This window comes from Girardinichthys multiradiatus, chromosome 3 (assembly GCF_021462225.1).
Source record: "Girardinichthys multiradiatus isolate DD_20200921_A chromosome 3, DD_fGirMul_XY1, whole genome shotgun sequence".
In the NCBI taxonomy this organism is placed as follows: Eukaryota; Metazoa; Chordata; class Actinopteri; order Cyprinodontiformes; family Goodeidae; genus Girardinichthys; species Girardinichthys multiradiatus.
The window spans coordinates 1,480,412-1,498,517 of record NC_061796.1 but is presented as its reverse complement, the minus strand read 5'-3'; the positions used below and the strand labels follow the sequence as shown (position 1 = coordinate 1,498,517).

The window sequence follows — 18,106 nt, the reverse complement described above, 5'->3', positions numbered from 1 at the left end:
TCATTTCTGTTCTCGGTTATTATAATAAATATATTTCACAAAATAATCAGATTATTTGTCATACTCTTAGTGTTAAAAAACAGAAGAAAATATTAAAGAACATTATTCTAAAACTCAATTTAAATATTCTCAATAAAATATTTGTCAGATTAAAGTATTTGACCATCCCTTTGTTGCTGGTAAGCAACAGACATGCTCTTTTTGAATGTGATACATGGTTCAGGTCTGCTCTTCTTTATGTTGAGGGTCTGATTTTCAAAGAGCTTCTGGCATTATTCTGGCTGGATGTTTAACCTCTCTTTTTATCAGAAACTATGGACTTGGTTTCTGACTTGTTAACAGAGTGTAGCAGTTCAATTGGTCCTTAAAATTATTTCAGTTGTACTGCTGTCAGGAATCTTGGGGTATTTTTTGATAATGGTTTTAAATTTGATACACAGGTTCATGCGTTACTCCAGTCTAGCTTCTACCATCTTAGGTTGATCACTAAAAATCCAACCCTATCTACCTCATAGTGCCCTTGAAAGGGTGAAACAGGACTACTGCAAGTCTATGGGGTAAGAACGCTGTAAAAAACAATGTATATTTTCTCTATAAGAATACAAAATAAAATGTGACAGCTTCAAGAAATTACTCTCTTTGTAATTGCTCTGTGGGATTCTGCAGCACCTCTTCAACCTTAGCCTGGCCCAGAAGAAGGTTCCGGTGTTGTGGAAGACCTCCTGTCTTGTTCCGGTACCAAAGAAAACTCACCCATCAGTCCTCAATGACTATAGACCTGTTGCCCTGACATCTCACATCATGAAGGTCCTAAAGAGACTCCTGTTGGCCCACCTGAGTAAGCAAACAGTAAACCATTAGGACCCCCTTCAGTTTGCTTATCGCTGCGGAGTTGGAGTTGAAGATGCCATCATACACCTGCTTCAACAAACCCACTGTCATCTGGACAAAGCCAGTAGCACTGTGAGGATCATGTTCTTTGATTTCTCGAGTGCATTTAATACAATCCAACCTGATTTGCTTTGTCAGAAACTCCAGAAGACTCAGGTGGAGGCCTCAACAATCTCCTGGATCAAAGACTACCTGACAAACAGACCACAGTTTGTGAGACTGAAGGGTTGTGAGTCTAACCAGGTAGTCAGCAGCACAAGGAGCACCACAGGGGACTGTAATCTCACCATTCCTTTTCACTCTGTAACCTCAGACCTCCAGTACAAGAGAGACTCCTGTCATCTGCAGAAATACTCTGATGATTCTGCAGTCGTGGGTTGGATCAGAGATGGACAAGGAGCTGAGTACAGGAAGGTGGTGGACCGCTTTGTGGCATGGTGTGGAAACAATCATCTCATTTTGAACGTGACTAAAACAAAGGAGATGATTGTAGATTTTAAGAGAAACAGGAATAAGTCAAAAACTATTTCTATCATGGGAGAAGAAGTGGAGGTGGTGAAGGAGTATAAATACCTCGGTGTTCACCTGGACAACAGACTAGAGTGGAGATGCAACTGTGAAGCCATCTACAAGAAGGGACAGAGCAGACTGTACTTCTTGAGGAAGCTTAGGTCCTTTGGTGTTTGCAGCAAGATGCTGCATATCTTCTATAAGTCTGTTGTGGAAAGTGTGATCTCTTCTACCATCATCTGCTGGGGAAGCAGCATCAGAGCCAAGGACTTAAAAAAGCTCAACAAGCTGATAAAAAAGGCTGGCTCTGTTCTGGGGACTCCTATGGAACCTCTGGAGATCATTGTGGAAAGATGGATTCTTCATAAAATGAAGAACATTATGGAGAACCCTGAGCATCCTCTTCATGAGACTGTCCTACAACAACAGAGTGTCTTCAGTCAGAGGCTTCTTCAGATCTGCTGTAAGACATGAGCGCTACAGGAGATCCTTCCTGCCCACAGCCATCAGCATCTACAACGGCTCTTTGAGGAAACCTTCATAATATGAGCTATAACAACATTTAATTTCCCTTTAGGATTAATAAAGTATTTTTGAATTGAATTGAATTACAAACACAGTGCTGAAGAAGAAGTAGCAGCACTAACAAAGCCAGGTAATGTTAAAAAGTTTGTACATGTCGTTAATATATGCTCTTGGTCCGTCATCTTGGCCCTTGGCGCTTGCTCTCAGGTGTTCAATAACCCTGCAAAACACACACAAAGCTGGGAGCGCAGCGGCCTCCAGACGTCAAACACGGTGTAATGGAAATTCTTTTATTAAGTGTTCCAAAGTGTGTGACCTTTGGGTTACCTCACTTCTGTGAACATCTGTGTTAGGGAGTAAGCTGTAAAAGCCATTATCAGAAGTTTAATGGTTCAGACCCATCTTTTAGGACAATGTCAGGAAGGGCAGTTAGGTCTGTTCCTAGATAACCTTGTCACCTTTGAACTCAAGAAGGGTTTGGGTCATAAAACACACTCTTTGCAGTTGAGATAACACTGTCTTGTTCTGGTATAAATACTGTGTGTAAATAGCGTTCGGGGCTCTGTTCAACTGACTTGCTTGGTGACAGAGTCATTCAAACGCTGATGCCTTTGAAAAAAACTTATAAAGACAAAGTCCGGATTTTCTCTTGTTATGAGTCAACTTCTACCCACTTTGATAAGAAAAACCCATCAGGTCCTTTGTTTTATAAACAGAGATTGATGCTCTCTCTTGTTCTATTTTTAATTTCCTTTGGAATCTAGAAGGTGAATTAATTCTCTTATGCTCTTATTAAATGGTTCTAGATTAATTCATACACTGATTTTAAATATTAAGATGGTTTTAATGATAATTCTCATGTGTAAGGTATGTCAAGGTGCTTGATAAACTTAGCTGAAGCTTCTTACCCAGGAGTTTAAGCCATCTTATAGAGTGTCTCCTCAAATACATGTCAGGAAGTATAGCTGTAGCCTGACGTTTCAGGAAATAAGGAGGACTTTAAAAGCTGGACACCTCTACTGCACGTCAGAAAAAAGAAGACATGAGATGAGAAGAAGGCGTAACCAGGAACCAGAACAAGTCAAATGGGTTAGCTATGGATGGAAGTGAGCTCTTCCATCCAAACACCCTGGTCTGTTAGACAGACACCGGTTACCTGCTCTCCTCCGACAGAGATGCCCCAGGTCAGAGAAAAAGAATGGTTGGACTGTTATCCTTGCCCTGGCTGTGTGCTTCAGGTTATCATGCTGGAAGACCCAGCCACGACTCATCTTCAATGTCCTTACTGAAGGAAGGAGCTTGTTGGCTAAGGTACATGGTCCCATCCATCCTCCCCTGAATACGCTGCAGTCATCATGTCCCCTTTGCAGAAAAGCATTCCCAAAGAATGATGTTTTCAACTCCATGCTTCATGGTAGGGATGGTGTTTTTGGGGTTGTATCCTTCTTCTTCCTCCAAACACAATGAGTGGAATTGAGACCAAAAACCTCTACTTTTGTCTCATCAGACCACATGACCTTCTCCCATTCCTCCTCTGGATCATCCAGATGGTCATTAGCAAACCTCAGATGGGCCTGGACATGCGCTGGCTTGAGCAGGGGGACCTTGCGTGCACTGCAGGATTTTACTCCATGGTGGCGTAGTGTGTTACTAATGGTCTTCTTTGAGACTGTGGTCCCAGCTCTCTCCAGGTCATTGACTAGGTCCTGCCGTGTTCTGGACTGATCCCTCACCTTCTTCATGATCACTGATCCCCACGGAGCCCCAGACCGAGGGAGACTGACCGTCATCTTGAACTCCTTCCATTTTCTTAGAATTGCTCCAATAGTTGTTGCCTTCTCATCAAGCTGCTTGGCTATTTTCCTGTAGCCCATCCCAGCCTTGTGTAGGTCTACTATTTTATCCCTGATGTCCTCACACAGCTCTATGGTCTTGGCCATTGTGGAGAGGTTGGAGTTTGTTTGATTGAGTGTGTGGACAGGTGTCTTTTATACAGATAACGAGTTCAAACAGGTGCAGGTGCACCTATCTATCTATCTATCTATCTATCTATCTATCTATCTATCTATCTATCTATCTATCTATCTATCTATCTATCTATCTATCTATCTATCTATCTATCTATCTATCTATCTATCTATCTATCTATCTGGAAAGTATTATTAGGTAAATAATATTTTGATTTGGCATTTGGCCTTCTAAAAAGCTAATTTGAGTGTTTTAAATGGACATGAGAAAAACTTTAAACAATAGATGGCTGCTCAGGCTCAACAAACATAAGCGCATCTGCGCTTGCTCTCAGGTGTTCAATAACCCTGCAAAACACACACAAAGCTGGGAGCGCAGCGGCCTCCAGACGTCAAACACGGTGTAATGGAAATTCTTTTATTAAGTGTTCCAAAGTGTGTGACCTTTGGGTTACCTCACTTCTGTGAACATCTGTGTTAGGGAGTAAGCTGTAAAAGCCATTATCAGAAGTTTAATGGTTCAGACCCATCTTTTAGGACAATGTCAAGAAGGGCAGTTAGGTCTGTTCCTAGATAACCTTGTCACCTTTGAACTCAAGAAGGGTTTGGGTCATAAAACACAGACTCTTTGCAGTTTAGATAACACTGTCTTGTTCTGGTATAAATACTGTGTGTAAATAGCGTTCGGGGCTCTGTTCAACTGACTTGCTTGGTGACAAAGTCATTCAAACGCTGATGCCTTTGAAAAAAACTTATAAAGACAAAGTCCGGATTTTCTCTTGTTATGAGTCAACTTCTACCCACTTTGATAAGAAAATTCCATAACAACGGCACATCAAAGTTTCAATTGGTTACATGGTTACATGCACATATCATTCAGAACACATTAGATTCTAACTGCACTAAAAATCTCCACTACCCTGCCCAGCTATTCCTAAGAAGTAAAAAGATTAAAATAAAGGATGGGTTTTACTTGTTGAAGCCTTCTTTCTGAGCGGAGGTGAAGTTGGGGTGGAGTGGGAAGTTACTGTGCGTCCACAGTTAACTTCAGGAAAAGCGGTCAATCTTCGTCCTCCGGCCTCCTTGGCGAAAGGGAAAATATGATCTGACCATCAAAGTCGACTAGGACAAAAACACGGTGGCGATTCATCTCCTTGAAACTCCGTGTTTTTAGTTACGTGTTAAGCTCACGTCTTCGATATTCCAGAAACCTCTTTTATGAATTCTTCGTTGGCCAACGAGAGAGAATAAATGAGATCCACCTGGGACTCTTCTCCAGGTGATGCTTCAGATGTTGGTAACCGGACCCGGTCTCCAGCTAAAGGCGAGTGTTCAAAATGGAGGCCTTCCTATATAGCGTCTTGTGACGTCAGACTTGGGACGCCCCGTCATATCAGTCGTAGTGTCCGACGGGATTTGTAGGAGCGGACTGTCCTGGATACAAAATGGCCGAAAACGCCAGGAGGCCTGGTGGCGTCCAGCACCGTGCAAATAGTCCAATATTCAGCAAACAAGTGGTCCAACACTCCAAAATTGTCCTCCTGCACTGCACTAGCTGCCTGTACGTTTTAGGATTTTTTAAAAAGATTTTACTTTTGGTTTTTAAATGTTTAAACGATCAGGCACCTCCTTACTTATCTGAGCTTTTACACAATCATGTTCCCAGTAGAACTCTGAGGTCAGGTAAGCTTTTGTGTTTAGATGTTCCTTGGACTCGTCTCAAGCTGTGGAATGATCTTTCACTCGGTGTAAGGATGGCCAATACTGTGAATGATTTTAAATCTTTTTTAAAGACACATCTTTTTAATTTGGATTTTGTTTTCACTTGAGCGGAAGCATCAGGCTCATTTTATTAATAGCCTTTTTAATTTTACTGTGGATGTTGTATTTTATTGCTCATTTTATGTCTTTATTTCTTTGTTTTATGGACCTGTAGAGCACTTTGGTTCACACTGGGTGTCTAAAGCACTCTATAAATAAAGTTTGACTCATTAATTAAATTCATGGACTCAACTTTAGCAGAGGTCAGGGCTTTAAAAGGAGCATTTCCGGTAAACGTTTACAGCCTAAGAACTCTGTACAAACTGTCAAGCATGGTGGTGGCAGCATAATACTGTGGTCTGCTTTGCTGCTGTAGGCACTGGTGCATTGAGATGAACTTGCCAGATCCAACAGGACAACGAAGCTACAACACACATCTAATCTGATTTTGAGAGGATAGAGCAGACTAAAATGTTGCTTCTAGCCCAACCTCAACCCTTCAGAAAATTATCACAAAATCTAACAATTTGAATGAACTCCTTCAATTATGCCAAGAAGAACGGTAAAATATCCAGACAGGCTTGCACCAGAAGTTTGTTGCTGGTTACAAAACTCAAAATTTTCGCCAGGGGATATTTAGTTAGATCAACAATAGATTCCAACTTGGGAACAATATTCTTGTTTTTGAAAACCTAAGTTGTTTGTTGTATCATTGTAATATATGAGACATTCAGTAAAATCTGTTAAGACTGCCAGTAAATCTTTAGGTGGGATGATTGACAACAATGGTTGTGCATAAAGAGGTTTTAATGAAGCTTCAGCCACAGCATCAGTGGTTTCTAAACTTTAAACACAGATGGCTCCAGCAAGAGACTGAAGTGGCTCAAAATAGGCTAATCTAATTGATAACAGATTGTTTTTTGTAAGCTCCAATTCTTTTTTCCAATCATTAGTTCCCAGATATTTCTGTCCAGCTGGTCATCTGGTGAAACAAATTATGAGTCTCTATGATCAATATCAAAACAAACAGTGTCAAAAGAAATAAAATATCTACCAAGAGAACTTGAACTACTGTACCTTACTGAAAAGCGCAGCTGAGATGCCCAGGGCCGGGCTCACGGCCAGGATAACAAGCGTGAGTTTCCAGCCTCGGGTGAAACCGATTATGAAAGCTGCGATGAAGCTGCTGAAACTTTGGATCAACATCCCCACCTTGTCACCAATTCCCTCTTGGATTTTGTAGACGTCACTGCAAGCGTAAACAGAACCAGAGTCCACCAACCATTCTCTTTTCCCCCGCACACTGCTTACATGGGACTGACATGAATCGGCGTGTGTGCAGTGTGTGAGTTCTCTGCTACCCACTCTGTGAGACGCGTGTTGAGTTCTCCTGTCTCGTTGACATCGAACCAGCCAATGTCCTGCTGCATGATTCTATGGAAAAACAACTTGCGGATGCATTTCACCTGCCGTCCGGCCGCCAGCGTCCAGAGGGACACCTGCAGGTAGGCCGCAATCAGCACAACAGCTCCCAGGATGGAGTAGTGGATGGCAAAGCTGAGAAAGCAGATGCACAATGCCTGACTTAGAACTGGATTTGGTCACAATTCCTTTCAATAAAGTTCATGATGTATAATCTTACGTAGTAATTTCCTCTTCTAAAGGGTAGGTCATGTTCCCTGGAATTGTGACATCTGAAAAAAATATTTTTATAATATCAGCTCTATAATGTTTTTAGATAGCTTAAAGATGCTATATGCGGTAGTCTTTTTTTTCTCTTGAGAAATATACAATGATAACAAAAAAACACAGCTAGATAATGAAGTATGGATTTCAACAAATTTCACAAAACACAGGGTTTTCTTAAGAGCACTGAAGAAAAAAAAAAACTGTTGATTCTGTTTTGTGTGTGTTTGGGTTGATGACATCACAAGAGCCACAAGAACAGCGTATTCTAGTTTCAAGTCGGAAAACAATGGGATTTGCCATTTGTTGTGGTGGCTAACTGCAAACATTAATTTTATTAGTTAAACCACAAGAAGGAACATGTTCACTGATTTGTTTTTTACAGAACTATGTGCCCTGCTGGTTTACACAGAAACAAACTGTCAAAAGGATTATTTAATTGTTGGTATTGGCCACCTTCACTATATTTTATAAACATCGATACTAAACTCATGGTTGCTCAGATAACTCCTACTTTCCCAGTTGGAATTCCAACTTCAGTGGGCTGTCTTGTTGCCTTTCCGTTGGAAAATCCAACCTCAGAGTGCAGAGAAAAAGCACCACTAGCAAACACTATGCCAGATGAGTGACTTTTAAGAGAAATGCAACAGTTGCATTTGAAAGTGGCTCAATAGTTCATGTTTGAGCCAGAGTTTGACTCAGATGAATCCCATTCCATGAAAAGAAAATTATGGTGGCAACAACAAAGATCGTCTTCAGAAATTTAATTTGTACGAATCCTTTTTGAGCATATTCACCACTCATAAAATAGTTTTGCCTGTCTCACCTTAAAGGGTTATATGATGTGAAAGTAGAAAGGCTCTGCATTCAGCCTGCAGCCATACCCTTTAGCTTATCCAATCAAGTTCTCTCCTTCTAATGGCTGAGTGATGGGACTTTTCTTTTTCCCCTTCCCTCTGTTATTGACTGGAATGATGGTTTTAGCCCATCGGTTAGCAACATGTAGAAGCCAAAGAACAATTTTTGCCTCTGGTCCAGCTAAACAAAATTTGTTTTGAGCCATAAAATCTACATGATTTTGCACATGAATATATACACACATATACTTTTTTTTTTTTTTGGCACTAGTGGCCTTTATTTTATTTTTTTGACAGTAGGCAGACAGGAAAGAGGGGTAGAGAGAGGGGGAGACATTTGGCAAATATTGCTGGGTCCGGGACTCGAACCCGGGATGGCCGCTTTGAGAACTGTAACCTCTGTATATGGTTGCGCGCTTAACCCCTACACCATCAGCACTGCTCCTGCATAACATATATATTTTTAAAAGCCTACTATAGGCCATTTGTTTAGGTTTTTTTTTTTATTAAAGAACTTCAATTTAATATTAATTTCTATATTTAAATAAAAAAAATAAACTTTTACCAAAAAAAAAAGGAGGAAAACATTTTCTTCTATTGATTCCATATTAATGTGTTTTGAGACCTATTCGTCTCATACTTGTCGTCTTTCGCTTATCCGGGACTGAGTCGCGGGGGCAGCAGACTCAGCAGAGACGCCCGACGTCCCTCTCCCCAGACACCTCCTCCAGCTCCTCTGGGGGGAGCCCAAGGCGTTCCCAGGCCAGCCAAGAGACATAGTCCCTCCAGCGTGTCCTGGGCCGTCCCCTGGGCCTCCTCCCGGTGGGACGTGCCTGGAACACTGCCCGAGGAAGGCATCCAGGAGGCATCTGGTATAGATGTCCGATCCACCTCAACTGGCTCCTCTTGATGTGGAGGAGCAGCGGCCCTACTCTGAGGCCCTCCCGGATGGCCGAACTCCTCACCCTATCTCTAAGGGAGTGCCCGTTTTGAGACCTATTGGAAAAGAAATTCTTCCCCAATAGTGTTGCTCTGATGTGGAAATTGAGTGTCAAAACAAATAGAAAACTAACTTTTTTATTACTTTTGCATTCAGAAACGTTGTTCATTTCTGGCCCGAGCCATTAAGAGCTACTGTGGAGGGTCTAAAGAACCACTTGTGGCTACAGAACCACGTTGCAGACCCCTTGTACGGACTGTATGCATGGCAATTGGTAGGATTCGAATCATAAGTCTTTCCACCTGACAATCTTTTTTTTTTTGGGAAAAGTAGGGAGAGCTGCACCCTGAAAATCATCAATCATCACCATTGAAATACATCAACCAGATTGTATGAGATTTAAAACATGGCTCAAAATGATCACTAAAGAGCTCGATAATCAAATCTGACCATGTGATCCACAGCGGTTATCTTCACAAACTGCTTCTACACGTTTAATTGTTGCTATATTTGTCTGAAATCCATGCAGTGTTCTTGCAGACGGTTGCAGCTGTAATGAGTAAGCATCTTCGTAAATAAAGAAGAAAACAAACCAAAAAAAATACACATGGATATACCCAAAAGAACCCTGATCAGTTTCCGAATGCCTTATGTGATGTCACCAGATGCACTAGCAAGTGAAAGCTGAATATAGAAAGGTAGATTTAGATGGGAATTAAATATATAAGAAAAAATATATAAATAAATAAGAGAATACTCACTGGGGTTGCTGACGTTGGATGCACTGTTCACCAGACTATCTGTCATGTCTCCGAAGACAATACACATGAGAGGGAGCACGGCCCCATTGGCTACAGCCATCACAGTCCCAATACAAATCATCATAACGTCCCAGTAGTCTGCAAACCTGAACTAGACAAGAAACAGAGACTTCAGAGAGGTACTGTCCGAGGCTATTATCTGAAAACAGCAGGAGACCGGTGGAGTTAAGCCGAACAACAGCAGGATGTAATGCACTCCCATCCGATCTCCAACTGTACTTTTCAGACATACACACACACACACACACACACTGTTCTGTTGTGCTTGCAAAAGCATACCTCTTACAGTCTTTCAATATTAACATAGGTTTTTATGTCTTTCATTTCACACTACTCTCAGAAACTACTCACTGCTTTCTGTTCACACGCACACACACACACACACACACACACTTTATTAATATAAAATAGAAATCAAGTAACTACTTGAGAAACATATTACAGATGAAGACCAGCTTTTCTTACAGCAGAAGATCAGAGGTTGCAGCAGAGCTTACTAGTGAGAATGGGCCAACCATGGCCTCCTTCGCCTCTTTTTCCTTCTTCTTTTCTGTCTTTTCATCATTGTCTTCCCTCTCTCTATAAGAGTTGTGCACAAAAGACGATGCTTTTAGTAAAATGCTGCTTTACTCCTGAAGCATCAAAAATCAGAATTCATCCTGAAAATGGTCCATGTCAATCATAACATTATTTGGAAGATTATGGTTTAATATATATTTAATTTAAAAGCTACAGCAAAACAATATCAGTTTTTGAACATTTTAAAAGGGATTCCCCAAATCTTAATTTTAGATTATGTTTTATTTAGAAATTTTACCATTGGGAGGTTTAAGTGTACAGCTAAAGGCCATCTTTAGGCTATGGGTGATCTTCAGTTATATTGTCCTACAAATAATGTGTTCAAACTACATGTTTAATCATCTAGACTATGATGTCCTTTGCTGTTTAGACTATGTGTATCACTTTTCTTTACAATATATAATACATTAAGACAAAGGATACAACAGCAACAGTATAGTGGGCAAACCTTCCTCTTATTTCAACACAATGCTATGATTTGCAGTCTTGGAATTGATTTAATTTTAAAGTACCCAGAAGTTTTTCTGAACTTGGTGGAAATCAGTCCTATTTTGCACCTTGTTCATAGAATAATCTGCAGATTACATTAAAGCTTGGTGCATTTCCCTTTGGCATAGTTTTCAGCTTGTATAAAAACTGTAACTGAAGAGTGTAACAGCTATTCTTCTGCAGGACCTTGTACCTTGTAGTACTATGTTGACTCTGACTTGCTTTAATTTATGCATTTTGATGTTAATATTAAACTTTTAACTAGTAAATTGCACTGGAATGCCTCTAGGTCTCCATTGAAACACGATGCAAGTCTCCAGGGACTTCCTGGATAGCTAAAGATTAGATAAGATAAACAAAAATACTTTATTCTAATATATGATATTTAAGCTAAACTTTTTTATCAATAATATTTTCTGTAGTGTATCTTAGTAGTTCACAAGCAGGGATAAACTGTGTTAATGTAACATATAAAATAAAAAAAAGAAAGAATAACGTTATTAAAATAAATTAATGTAAAAGTTTTTTTTTTACCCTAAATGTCCATTTTGAAGGTGTTTGGCTTCGGACACCATTTCCATCTCGCTGTTCTTCCCCATTTCTGTGTCCTGTCAGAGGAAGAGGAGCCTGTTAGATTTTCTAAATCTAAACATCCTCAAGTCCGGAATAAACTAACCTGGAAAAATAACAAAAGTGGATTTACAGTTGATCGGTTCAGTTTCATTTTACAAAAAAGGGGGATAAAAATCAATAATTGTCCTTAAATAAAACAAACGAGAAAGAAGAGTGTTTTAACCCACATAGATATAGTTAGAGTAGCCAATAAATATAAGGTAGAGGAGACCTACCGTCTTTCAGCCGCCTTCCTTCCTCTCTTAATCCCTTCTGATAATTTCAGTGCAAGGTGATCACAGTAAAAGACGTCCCTCCTCGTCTTCCTCCCTTGTCCCTCCTCACATGGCTTTGCAGCTTCTCCTCCCGTGTGTTATGAAACCTCCTGCTAGAAATAAAACAGGTCCACGTTTGCCTTCCTCGCAGCTTTTTCACTGGCAGGTTTTTGGCTCGTATCAGTCGGACAGCTCTGGGGCTTTACTGCAAATTTTTGATTTGCTCTGTCAGCAGCGAACAGGGGCGTGGACTCAAGCTGCATGTGTCCCTTTTGGTTTAAAGGACTATGGTGTAAGAACACTGTCAAAAACAATGTGTATGTAAAGACGGAAATGTGTGCATAAGTAAAATCCAAAAGAGGTATTGTATATTTTCTCTATAAGAATACAAAATAAAATGTGACAGCTTCAAGAAATTATAAACACAAAGTTCAAGTTTACAGTTGTGGTTTATTCTTTATGAATACAATATGCTATAACAGTTTGTGAGTACGATTTCTTTCTATGAGAATACGAATTTACATCAGCGACTTGGCGTCAGGCTGGTTAGTGGAGCACAGAGTAAGTCGATTCGCGTTGCACATGCGCTGTCACTCTCCTCACCGCTAGTAAACGTAGTGCCGGAATGGGAGATAATCGGGGGGAATCAAGAGTATTATAAATAAAGCATTGTTCTTATTTTCATGAAATACAAAACTAAAACATAGAATATAGTGGGTGGAGTTATACAATGATGTACAGTAGGTGGCGGTATGCACCTCTGAATTTGTTGCGAACCGCCAGCAGAAGAAGAAGCAGCAGCAGCAGCACTAGGGCCAAAATGACGGACCAAGAGCATATATTAACGACATGTACAAACTTTTTAACATTACCTGGCTTTGTACCGTAGTTTCTTGGTCCGTCATCTTGGCGTTAGTGCTGCTTCTTCTTCTTCTTCTGCTAGCGGTTCACAACAAATTCAGAGGTGCATACCGCCACCTACTGTACATCATTGTATAACTCCACCCAATATATTCTACGTTTTCGTTTTGTATTTCATAAAAATAAGAACAATGCTTTATTTATAATACTCTTGATTCCCCCCTATCTCCCCTCTGTTCCTAATATTCCTATTAGACTGAATTATCTCCCATTCCGGCACTACCTTTACTAGCGGTGAGGAGAGTGACAGCGCATGTGCAACGCGAATCGACTAACTGCTCCACTAACCAGCCTGAGATCACGTGACACCAAGTCGCTGATTTGAATTCGTATTCTCATAGAAAAGAAACCGTATTCACAAACTGTTATAGCATATTGTATTCATAAAAAATAAACCACAACTGTAAACTTGAACTTTGTGTTTGTAATTTCTTGAAGCTGTAACATTTTATTTAGTATTCTTATAGAGAAAATATACAATACCTCTTTTGGATTTTACTTATGCACAACTATTGACTAATATGCACACATTTCCGTCTTTACATACACATTGTTTTTGACAGCGTTCTTACCCCACATTCTTACCCCATAGTGAGGTCATTCTCAAAGAGTGACACATACATTTAAGTTGTTCATAAACAAAATAGCATGCTGTGCACATATTATTATACACACAATTAAGAAATTCAGTAACAAACCAAATGTGCATTCACTCAAACCGTTTCTTATGCTTGTACAGGCCAGAGTTTCAGGTGCAGCTCAGCAAGACTTTGTTTAGTTAAACCTGAAGTACCTTTTGCTTTGATATTTCAGTAGGAAGATAAGTGATTGTCCCAGTGTGCTTAAATCCGTTGTCTTTGCAGGATGTGGTGGGAGTCATGTTATTTATAAGTAGCTTTCAGTTTTAAGAAACCACAAACAGCGTCACAAGTGAAGTCCCTCCTTTCCATTACACTTCTTTTATGGGAACCAGCAGATGCAAAGCCTTTTGCTGGTCTATGTCATGTAAAACAAGATAAATAAAATAATATCAGTTTCTTATGTTTGTTGAGCCTGAGCAGCCATCTATTGTTTAAAGTTTTTCTCATGTCCATTTAAAACACTCAAATTAGCTTTTTAGAAGGCCAAATGCCAAATCAAAATATTATTTACCTAATAATACTTTCCAGATAGATAGATAGATAGATAGATAGATAGATAGATAGATAGATAGATAGATAGATAGATAGATAGATAGATAGATAGATAGATAGATAGGTGCACCTGCACCTGTTTGAACTCGTTATCTGTATAAAAGACACCTGTCCACACACTCAATCAAACAAACTCCAACCTCTCCACAATGGCCAAGACCATAGAGCTGTGTGAGTACATCAGGGATAAAATAGTAGACCTACACAAGGCTGGGATGGGCTACAGGAAAATAGCCAAGCAGCTTGATGAGAAGGTAACAACTATTGGAGCAATTCTAAGAAAATGGAAGGAGTTCAAGATGATGGTCAGTCTCCCTCGGTCTGGGGCTCCGTGGGGATCAGTGATCATGAAGAAGGTGAGGGATCAGTCCAGAACACGGCAGGACCTAGTCAATGACCTGGAGAGAGCTGGGACCACAGTCTCAAAGAAGACCATTAGTAACACACTACGCCACCATGGAGTAAAATCCTGCAGTGTACGCAAGGTCCCCCTGCTCAAGCCAGCGCATGTCCAGGCCCATCTGAGGTTTGCTAATGACCATCTGGATGATCCAGAGGAGGAATGGGAGAAGGTCATGTGGTCTGATGAGACAAAAGTAGAGGTTTTTGGTCTCAATTCCACTCATTGTGTTTGGAGGAAGAAGAAGGATACAACCCCAAAAACACCATCCCTACCATGAAGCATGGAGTTGAAAACATCATTCTTTGGGAATGCTTTTCTGCAAAGGGGACATGATGACTGCAGCGTATTCAGGGGAGGATGGATGGGACCATGTACCTTAGCCAACAAGCTCCTTCCTTCAGTAAGGACATTGAAGATGAGTCGTGGCTGGGTCTTCCAGCATGATAACCTGAAGCACACAGCCAGGGCAAGGATAACAGTCCAACCATTCTTTTTCTCTGACCTGGGGCATCTTTGTCGGAGGAGAGCAGGTAACCGGTGTCTGTCTAACAGACCAGGGTGTTTGGATGGAAGAGCTCACTTCCATCCATAGCTAACCCATTTGACTTGTTCTGGTTCCTGGTTACGCCTTCTTCTCATCTCATGTCTTCTTTTTTCTGATGTGCTGTAGAGGTGTCCGGCTTTTAAAGTCCTCCTGATTTCCTGAAACGTCAGGCTACAGCTATACTTCCTGACATGTATTTGAGGAGACACTCTATAAGATGGCTTAAACTCCTGGGTAAGAAGCTTCAGCTAAGTTTATCAAGCACCTTGAAATACCTTACACATGAGAATTATCATTAAAACCATCTTAATATTTAAAGTCAGTGTATGAATTAATCTAGAACCATTTAATAAGAGCATAAGAGAATTAATTCACCTTCTAGATTCCAAAGGAAATTAAAAATAGAACAAGAGAGAGCATCAATCTCTGTTTATAAAACAAAGGACCTGATGGGTTTGGACAATTTTATGTCCCTGAGTAGAGCAAGTCACTTGAAAACTGCGTGGAGTGTGACAAAAGAGCAAAAAAAAAAATCCGAAAGGGGGAATAGCCTTTTCCTGGTATTTAACAATAAGCATGTTAAGATCTTTACATGTATAAAAGATGTGGTCTTTGATTGAAATCAGCAACACGTTGATGTGAGCTCTAATCAAGTACTAGTGCTAACTACAAATGTTTTGATGTTTCTGTTAATTTCAGATGTCATCAAATGTTTTATTATACAATATGTAAATACAGCAGCACAGTTCGATCTTTAGTCTCAGTTGCATGAAACAAGCAGTGAATTAGATAAGCCAAATGTTTGGTCTGTTAAAAAGTCTTTAAGGACAATGGATGAATAGGCACCAACAGGTTACATTGCATTGTAAAAAAATTCATACATTGTAGCTCTGGTTGTGTTTAGACTGCTTGTCCTCCTATAATGTTAATCTCCACCCATTTAGCTCCATCCATCTTCACATTAACTCTGACAAGCTTCCTAATCCCCACTGGCAAAAGCCTCCACCAAAATTTGTGTTTGTAATGTGACAAAATGTAAAAAAGTTCAAGGTGTGTGAATATATTCTGCAAGGCACTGCATAATTTATAGGAAGTAATTTTTACCTTTTAGGATGGTCCAATATAGAGCATATAAATATTGATCCTTGAAATAATATTAGATTGTTGCAGAGCTTACATGTTAAAAAGTACCTTAAAACAACTACAGTCTCCTCTCCAGTCTCCCTGGTAAAGGTTAAATAAAAATTCATTTTTATTGAACCATTTCAAATAATTTAGCCATTTTGACTTTGTTCCTTGCGAGGAAAAAAAAGTTACGTAAAAAAATTGACTTGATATAGTATGCAAATTTTTTTCTTTAACTGTTTTCTTCTTAGTATTTTAGGTTGTAATGTTTTTCAATAATTTATTAATTAATATTACCAAGAATTACTTTAAATTTGTAATTTCTCCTGGCAACTAGAGATACAAGTAATGCTGTAAAATTCTAATATTTTCAAACAAAATTCTCAATAACAGCTTATAGAAGTATTTTTAAGTCTGTCTTGCAATTAGATATGAAGCTTAAAACTCTAAAAGTCGCAAGTGACAAAGACGATCACAAAAGAACAAAGTAGAGAGATATTTTATTTATTTTCGAATTAACACAATCTTTGAAAAGCCGCTTGCAATTTTTTATCACCTATTTTACAGTTTTTGTAAGATAATATAGAAAGGATATGTATATTCTATTTTAAAATTGCAACTAAAGGATTGCTTCGTTCATTGCTTGATTGTTTCATGACACTGCAAACACCCATGATTGTAATATTGCCATAGTGGGGGTCAAAGGTACAGCCGTCAAGCCATAATTAGCCATCAACAAAATCTCAGCTTCACAGAAAGCGTAATCCTCATTCCCTTGTAAGGTTGTAACATCATCGCTCCTAAAACTCTGACTTAGTGTGAGTCACAGATAAAAAGGACCATAAAGCAAAGACTAGACATTTTAAGCAACATGAGCAGTTTAATATACAGTCAGGCAAAAGTGGGGGACGAATGGATATTTTATTGCTGCAAACAACTTGTGAATTGTGCTCATTTTCTTAGAGTATTTCTTATTTTGAGCAATTATCACAAACATTGTGCAATGTGTGACACAAAGGTCATCATAATCACAACAGGGTCATGTTTTGCTTTTTACCTTTTAAGGGCTTGCTTCCTGTCCCGATCTCCTAAGAAATGTCCCTAATGTGGTTTTGTTAGCACTTTGATTACACACTATGAGTGTGTGACCCAGCTTCAACAAGGTTCTGAAACTAAACCCACATACAATAGCTTTATAACAACGTGTGAATCCAAAATGATGATGCACTGGTATTGTTTCCCTTTTATTAATGTGCACAATGAGAAAGTCATATTAGCAAACGTTTATAACAAAAACTCAATTAGGTGAGAACTCGTTTCAGTCTATTTATTGGAGTATAAATATTTAGAGGAATGGCACCTTGGCCTTTTAAAATACAAGTTTTTTTAATGAAAAAATATAGCTATATCGTATTGTTTATCTTTATAGAAATTGATAGACTTATTTATTTTGTTACAAAAGGCTCGTAGACATGTTATGGTATGCAACAACAAATATTCCTTGATTTTTTTGGCTCACTTGCTTATTAAAGGCATCCAGTTACCCAACAATACCATCCTCTCTCCCTTTAAACCAGCTGTTAAGGAATCATAATAATGGTAAACTAGTGTTTGATGAACCTAAACTACAACTATAAACTGAAACATCTAATAATGCTACCACGGTTTGTCTCTCAATTGCTACACTAGGATTGGAAATATGGTGGCAGATTGTACTTTTTATAACATTATGTCTGCTCATTGTAAGCTACTATTAGCCCACAACAATGCACCATTTTATGACACACAATATCAAGATGAAATAAATTTATCCTTACCTATGATATGCTGGTAAATCCCAGTGGATAACTGCAGTCGGACCATTAAAATATCCAGACATTCTGTCACATTTTACATTAGCCTTTGCTAACTGTGGTGTCAGTGGAGCACTAGTCTACACTGTACTTAAAATACATAAGTTATTTTTACGCACAGAGGAGTACGTTTTTTAAATTGGAAACTTAAATT

At 39.3% G+C, this 18,106-nt stretch overlaps 1 protein-coding gene across 3 annotated transcripts in view; it reads right to left on the bottom strand.

Annotated features, from left to right (window-relative positions):
* abcb4 (ATP-binding cassette, sub-family B (MDR/TAP), member 4) overlaps positions 1–12,089 on the bottom strand; it is a 31,107-nt gene extending 19,018 nt beyond the window's left edge. Inside the window, exons 1-7 of one of the 3 annotated variants that reach the window (XM_047361752.1) lie at positions 11,875–12,089; positions 11,561–11,634; positions 10,424–10,537; positions 9,899–10,044; positions 7,297–7,348; positions 7,020–7,211; positions 6,732–6,903 (exon numbers count right to left, since the gene is read on the bottom strand). In XM_047361752.1, the coding sequence (XP_047217708.1) occupies positions 6,732–6,903; positions 7,020–7,211; positions 7,297–7,348; positions 9,899–10,044; positions 10,424–10,537; positions 11,561–11,625 (741 nt within the window). In that variant the 5' untranslated portion in view covers positions 11,626–11,634; positions 11,875–12,089. Of the gene's footprint in view, positions 1–4,866; positions 5,070–6,731; positions 6,904–7,019; positions 7,212–7,296; positions 7,349–9,898; positions 10,050–10,423; positions 10,538–11,560; positions 11,635–11,874 lie in introns of those variants that run through there. The other 2 variants (XM_047361753.1, XM_047361754.1) reach the window with 2 other exon arrangements.
* Positions 12,090–18,106: the final 6,017 nt, after the last annotated feature.